The sequence below is a fragment of the Aegilops tauschii genome, chromosome 1 (genome assembly GCF_002575655.3).
Source record: "Aegilops tauschii subsp. strangulata cultivar AL8/78 chromosome 1, Aet v6.0, whole genome shotgun sequence".
Taxonomy (NCBI): Eukaryota; Viridiplantae; Streptophyta; class Magnoliopsida; order Poales; family Poaceae; genus Aegilops; species Aegilops tauschii.
In genome coordinates this window covers 234,638,407-234,646,017 of record NC_053035.3, presented here as the reverse complement: position 1 = coordinate 234,646,017, position 7,611 = coordinate 234,638,407, and the positions used below count along the sequence as shown (strand labels likewise).

Genomic DNA, 7,611 nt, shown 5'->3' with positions numbered 1-7,611 from the left:
CCGTTCTTACCTACGCATCAAAACCACAACGATATTTTGTCAAGTATGTGTTATTTTAACCTTCACAAGGACCGGGAGTAGCCACACTCGGTTCAACTAAAGTTGGAGAAACTGACACCCGCCAGCCACCTGTGTGCAAAGCACGTCGGTAGAACCAGTCTCGTGTAAGCGTACGCGTTATGACGGTCCGGGCCGCTTCATCCAACAATATCGCCGAATCAAAGTGTGACATGCTGGTAAGCAGTATGACTTGTATCGCCCACAACTCACTTGTGTTCTACTCGTGCATATAACATCTACGCATAAACCTGGCTCAGATGCCACTGTTGGGGAACTTAGTAATTTCAAAAAATTTACCTACGCACCGCAAGATCATGGTGATGCATAGCAACGAGAGGGGAGAGTGTCGTCCACGTACCCTCGTAGACCATAAGCGGAAGCGTTATGAGAACGCGGTTGATGTAGTCGTACGTCTTCACGATCCAACCGATCCAAGTACCGAACGCACGGCACCTCCGAGTTCAGCACACGTTCAGCTCGGTGACGTCCCACGAACTCCGATCCAGCAGAGCTTCGAGGGAGAGTTCCGTCAGCACGACAGTGTGATGATGGTGATGATGATGCTACCGACGCAGGGCTTCGCCTAAGCACCGCTACGATATGACCGAGGTGGATTATGGTGGAGGGGGGCACCGCACACGGCTAAAAGATCAATGATCAATTGTTGTGTCTCCAAGGGGTGCCCCCCTCCCCGTATATAAAGGAGTGGAGGAGGGGGAGGGGGGCGGCCTCCTATGGCGCGCCCAATGAGGAGTCCTACTCCCACCGGGAGTATGACTCCCCCCTTCCAAGTAGGAGTAGGAGAGGGGAAGGAAGGGAGAGAAGGAGAGAAGGAAAGGGGGGCGCCCCCCTCCTTGTCCAATTCAGACTAGAGGGGAAGATGGCGTGCGGCTGCCCTGGCCGCCTCTCCTCTTCTCCCACTAAGGCCCATTAGGCCCAATATACTCCCCGGGGGGTTCCGGTAACCCCCCGGTACTCCGCTATATGTCCGAAACCTCCCGAAACACTTCCGGTGTCCGAACATAGTCGTCCAATATATCGATCTTTACGTCTCGACCATTTCGAGACTCCTCGTCATGTCCGTGATCATATCCGGGACTCCAAACTACCTTCAGTACATCAAAACACAAAAACTCATAATACCGATCGTCACCGAACGTTAAGCGTGCGGACCCTACGGGTTCGAGAACTATGTAGACATGACCGAGACACGTCTCCGGTCAATAACCAATAGTGGAACCTGGATGTTCATATTGGCTCCTACATATTCTACGAAGATCTTTATCGGACAAACCGCATAACAACATACGTTGTTCCCTTTGTCATCGGTATGTTACTTGCCCGAGATTCGATCGTCGGTATCTCAATACCTAGTTCAATCTCGTTACCGACAAGTCTCTTTACTCGTTCCGTAATACATCATCCCACAACTAACTCATTAGTTGCATTGCTTGCAAGGCTTATAGTAATGTGTATTACCGAGAGGGCCCAGAGATACCTCTCCGACAATCGGAGTGACAAATCCTAATCTCGATCTATGCCAACCCAACAAGTACCTTCGGAGACACCTGTAGAGCACCTTTATAATCACCCAGTTACGTTGTGACGTTTGGTAGCACACAAAGTGTTCCTCCGGTATTCGGGAGTTGCATAATCTCATAGTCATAGAAAAATGTATAAGTCATGAAGAAAACAATAGCAATATACTAAACGATCAAATGCTAAGCTAACGGAATGGGTCAAGTCAATCACATCATTATCTAATGATGTGATCCCGTTAATCAAATGGCAACTCATGTCTATGGCTAGGAAACTTAACCATCTTTGATTCAACGAGCTAGTCAAGTATAGGCATACTAGTGACACTTAGTTTGTCTATATATTCACACATGTACTAAGTTTCCGGTTAATACAATTCTAGCATGAATAATAAACATTTATCATGATATAAGGAAATATAAATAACAAATTTATTATTGCCTCTAGGGCATATTCCCTTCAATTTAACCCTGAATAGATAAGTGGTCACGGGGCACACGTTACTAGAAACACCACACACCCTGTCGTTTCTTCTCGGGGCAGAAACGCTAGGGCCTTTAGCGTTTCCAGTAACGCGCCCCAAAGTGGCGTTTCTGCCCTGCCATGTAGGAGGCCCACGGCTACTTGACGAGGTCGTGCTAGGCCAGAAACGGCGACAAGTTTGGCGTGTCTAGGTGGGACAGAAATGACACAAGCCTTGGCGCTGAACAAAACGGTCAGGTCCTGCTAAAGTTTCCTAACAAAGTCAAAATAGTGATTTCAGCCGGAAAAGTACTCAAAGCCACTTTAAAGTTGGTAATATAACCTTTTAAAATTGTGGTTACAAAAAACTTGTGTGGTGTCATTTGAATGCACTACTTATTTAGCGAAATTTTAGACATTAAGTTGATTTTAGTCCTTTCTGCTAAATAAGGAGTTGATTTCAGCCCTACCCCGATACTTTACCTCACACAAGTTATGTTGCAAATTGAGGTGCAAGCAATCACATCGCTAGATGTTATGAAATAGTAATTCTTGAAAAAAATAAGGTATGATCTACGGAAGGAAACAGAGGAATGCTTAGACTATATCGGGTGTTTGGTTGGACTTTTACTTTGCTTTTGCATTTTGGCTTATAAGCAAAAAAGCTCCTATTTATGGGGTTTTGGCTTCGGTTGTGGCTTTTGGCCTATTTAGGGATAAATGCCAAAAGCAAAGCCGAAATCCCCTAGGAGTTTTTTTAGCTTATAAGCCAAGGTGCAAAAGCCAAGGAAAAGTCCAACCAAACACCCTCTATAGCAGGTAGCCGAATAAGCCACAGAGCTCTCTGCTTCTTCACCCTTGTTAACTAGATGTCCTGACACATTGTTGATGGAATGTTTTTGCAATATATTTTAGTATTTTTAGGACAGTAAAACTTCACCTGAATGGATTCCTTAATAAAAAAAGTTACATTAAGCTAATATTAAGTACAAAGTACAATCAAGAACATGACGTGCCTAACAAGCGATGCTATCTCACATGTATTTTATTATGAAAGGTTGTTAACTCAGAACCTCTGCGGCGTTCCCATTAAGGTTCCTTGTCGGTGTGACTTGGGAGGAGGGTGTGCAAATGGCCACTTGGGCTTTGCACAACCTCCTGTTGGTGATCATCCGATGGCATGTGCAGGCGATGGAGCGACCGATGGGGCCGACGATGGTGATTGCTCGTTGGCCGTGCACGCGACTTGGTTGTTAGGCTTCGTGTGGTAGGCTGAACTCATGCCCTCTAACTTCTTCTGGGTAATGGTCGGGTTGTGCACAGTATCTATGATGGCAGATCATGGCATCTTAACAAATGTCTGATGTGTGAAGTTCATCTCGATCTGTGATTTCAGTGTTGATTGGGGCATTGCAGCAAGACTTTTTCTCTGCGAAGTTAGTGGCGACAACACATGGATATTTGTGTTTGGTGATGCTATTTGAGTACCAGGTCTCGAGTTTCAATGTGAACCCTAGGTCTGACATTCATTGGTTGTTCATGACAGTGGCGGTTTTGCACCCACTTGTTTACGACACTATCTAGACTTTGCTCTGACTTTCTCTCGTGGGTGAAAACCCACAATCTCGCCTTTGTGGTTGACCCGGCCACGACGGGGTTCATGCATTGTCCTCTTTGTTTGACGGTGGTGTTACTTGTTGGACATTGTTGGACATTCTCGTAGTTCGGGTGTTGTAAAATGAAGTGGTAGTTGATGATTTGCTGCAGTGGGTCGTCTGCCTCGCTTAGACCTTTTATGGGTCTTTTTTGCATTGAAACAGATGCTTTACTGATCAAGAATCATATAGTTACAATCAGCCCGCACGCAGTTCTCTAGTAACTCATGACTCTTCTCGATCCAGCTCTCAAACAAGTCATGCGTGTAAGCGAGGTTAGCACGTTGATTCATTGAGTTATTTTGCACTTCTCCTAATATGATGAATCAAAAGGGAGGCAAAACCAAGAGCCATTTCCCCTATTTCCTTCAAGATAGGCACTACAATCGAACGGAAATTGCTGCACAAGGTCCAAAGGTTAACAACCTGTACGGATTCCACCTCCATGGTGACGTGAGAGAAGCCTCGAAGCTGGGCAATGGTTATGTGTATATTATCATGCGGAAGACAAACATGTACTCGTTGTATTTGTAACCTCTTGGTGCGACACTATGAGTCAATAAAAAGGGTCATTTATCAGGAAAAAAATCAACAAGTATTTGCGCATGTATTGATCTTTTCCTTTTGACGTGAAGTTTATGCTATAGAGATGCGTCTTTAGATGCCGTGGATTTTTTTTTTAAATTTGAGCTACTTTATAAACTTATATCCGCGTAATTTCAACCATTGCACCCAAGAGGAGAATGCACACACCTAAGCTAAAACATATTACACCTAGGGAATGCAATATTCGAGAAATTTTTGGGGAACAGTTCAGTTGCCAGACTTCCCTTGAGAGAAATTTAATTCAGAGTCCTAAACATTGCGTTAGATTATTCATGCAAATTAAAAGCGCTTCACTTTTTTTTCGGTGGGAAAGATAAACTACCGCATCAACGAAAGGATGCCACTTTCCCAACAACATGGTGGTATGGAATTTGAGAACATGAGTGAACCTATCCAAATTCTACATCAGAATCCCGGCCACGCTTGATGAATTTGTCCAAAGAAATCAACAAATTCAACATCGAGCAACTCATGAGCAGCTCAAGAAAGATCTGGTTGAGTATTCGTGGGCAGTTAAAAGAGACAACTAGAATATATGTGCGAGTTGAATTCAAGTTTGAACTATATTTCAAAACTTACTTGGATTGTAATATTTTAATTAGAACCGCTGTCGCATTTGAATATTTTCACTCATCAAAGATTTGGTATCTTATTGTTTTGAACTCGTCACAAACTAAAAAACCATAGGCGGACATTTAGGAGACATTCTTGGATGACTGGCTCACATATCATTGTTCATAGACGAGTTCGGACCAGTCCACGCAAATACAATGTTGTTTTGGAGGTTGTCGTTGGAGATGGCCTAATGTTCAAGAATTTTCGAGGGAAAGGTTCAGTTAGCCGTTATGATGTGGAGCGAAGAGGTCGAGAGAGTGCGATCTGGCTAGGGTTCGATCATCCGACCAGGGTATTTATGAGGACATGGTAGAGACGGTATGGGTCATAATGAGCCGACCCGTCATGGCTATGTTGCCCGAGCGCATCAAGGCCTCCCTATATACTCTCTCCGTTCACGAGTAAGTGTATGTTTGACACTTAAATTTTGTCCACAAAATAGTGTACTTCTATCTTCCTAATGCATTTTAAACTAGAACTAAAATTCTTCTCTCTCATCACACGGTAATCAAGACCAATAACGTTCAACACATTTTTTTTGCGAATAGTAATGTTCAACCCATGGTCTCTTCACTTTTCATATGCACTTACTACCTCCGTCCTGATTTATTAGCCCCTTCGTATTTTGGGTCATATTTTGATCATGATTTTAACTAATAAAATATAAGATATATGTAGCAAAAATATTATCACTGAAAATTACATTCAAGTATGAATCCAACAATATAATTTTTGTGACATTTGTATTCACATTTTGCTAATCAAATATGTGGTCAAACTCTGACTCAAACTACAATGGAGACTAATAAACCAAGTCGGAGGTAGTAGCTTATTGGGAGTGGGGAATTAAAAAGAAGAGAGATGGTGACTTGCTAATGTATTTTCTACTTCACTTCACAGTCTGTTTTATAATTTCTATATGTACATACTTATTCGTGGACTGAGGGAGTATATATGCTGTGTTGCTGGAGAAACCCCGATGTTTGGCTGCGTTTGATGAGACCGGCTACTGTTAGGAGTTCAGTTCCCGACTTCATGAGAGAAATAAAATCCAGTGCTCTAAACATTGCGTTAGATGATTTCCTGCAATAATTCAAAGTACTTAGCATTTTGTTTCCTTTTGGGAAAGCTAAACTACCGCATCAACGAAATGGTGCCACTTTCCAATCGCAAAAAGGCAAACAATATAGTAGTACAAGCCAAAAGGCAATCGATAAAGGCCAATTCCATTTCCTGGTTTTCCACCCATCATCTCCGGTACTTCCATATCCATTTCTCCTTCCTTGTAGCCGCTAGCACGATTTTCCCTCCTTGGTTTCAATCCGTGACACAGGCAAGTAAGCTCCGCTTGATGGCGCGTATCTTCTTCAGGCACTTCTTGGCGCGGTCGATGGCCATGTCCGCCCGGTCCTTCACCCCGGAAGCCGCATTCTTCCTCCGGCGCTTCCCCTGCTCGCGGCCGACCGCGCCGCCGCCGCCGCCGCACCACTTCCTCTTGTTGGTCGAGGACTCTGCAGGTGGCGCATGCAATGCAGGACCGCCATTAATGGTGACCGCGGACGCTCGCGCAGGATTATTATCAGGGGAGGATGGCACGCAGAGAACGCGCAGACGCACTGTATACGTACCTTGCGTGAACATAAGGTCCGCCGGTGCAGAAGGCGGAGAGGAGGAGGAGGGGGAGGAGCAGCCGGCGGGGGCGCCGCCGTCCAGGCAGGCGAGCGCGAACGCGTCGTCGTCGTCCCAGCCGGGCTCGGCGACGAGGCGCCTGAGCTCGTCCTTGAGCGGGCCGAGGCGGCCCGGGTGTGCGGCCTCCAGCTTCGCCAGCTCCTCCGCCGCAACCGCGGCCATCCACGCCCACTGCCCCGGCGCCGACGCCATCGCCGGCCGCGTCCAAGCTCTCAAAGCGAATACAAAGCGCGGCAGCGGACGAGAGGCAGAGACTGGACGCGACGCGACGCGCGGCTAGGGGCGGGGAGGCGAATTTGACCGAGGTTTGATTGGCGCGGACGCGCGCGCGCGCTGCAGGCGCGCCGCTGCAAGTTAACACGGCACAGCAATCCCTGCCCTGCCCTGCTCTGTCTCCTCGGTTCCAGCGGCTTTTCGAGTCCTGGTCCTGCCCGTTGGTTCTTTCCTGGCTTCGTGTTTTGTACCTGCGCGAGTTCTGGGAAACGGAGACCGCCCGCTACTGTAGCTGCTCTACCCGCGGACTTCAATGGGCCCATGAGGGCAGAGGTAGCACGTCTGCACGTCTCGCTGACCCCGTTGCGGTCCGGGATGGGTGGCAAAAAAAACGCACCAATGCTATAAATAAAGACTTGAAGAGCGTTAATGGACCTTTCATTGTAATATTGCTAATTGTATAAAGGTACATGTTCGGTTCAAAGTAATTTAACAGAATTCTAAGGATTCAATTTCTAGAAAAGAAAATTGAATTCGTTTCTAGGATTGGAAATAATATGTTTTTCTCTATTGCTGAGGAATATTGCTGAAAAATATAACATGCGTTTACATCCAACTACGTAATTTTGCGAGTCCCGTCATAAATTGATTTATCTTTGCTTGCATTGCATTCCTTGCTTTAGAAAGGAAAAACATTGATTTTTCTAAATCTAACGCCATTGCTAGGAAAAAGAGACCAACAATATCTACGGAGTAATTCAGTGCTACACAG

The 7,611-nt window shown here is 45.7% G+C and overlaps 1 protein-coding gene across 1 annotated transcript; it reads right to left on the bottom strand.

Annotated features, from left to right (window-relative positions):
- Nucleotides 1–5,973: 5,973 nt before the first annotated feature.
- LOC109772946 (uncharacterized) lies at nucleotides 5,974–7,039 on the bottom strand. The gene is made up of 2 exons (XM_020331658.3): nucleotides 6,566–7,039; nucleotides 5,974–6,448 (listed from the first exon to the last, which is right to left on the bottom strand). Exons 1-2 carry the CDS (start codon nucleotides 6,816–6,818, stop codon nucleotides 6,255–6,257), a joined length of 447 nt encoding a protein of 148 aa, XP_020187247.1. The 5' UTR covers nucleotides 6,819–7,039; the 3' UTR covers nucleotides 5,974–6,254.
- Nucleotides 7,040–7,611: the final 572 nt, after the last annotated feature.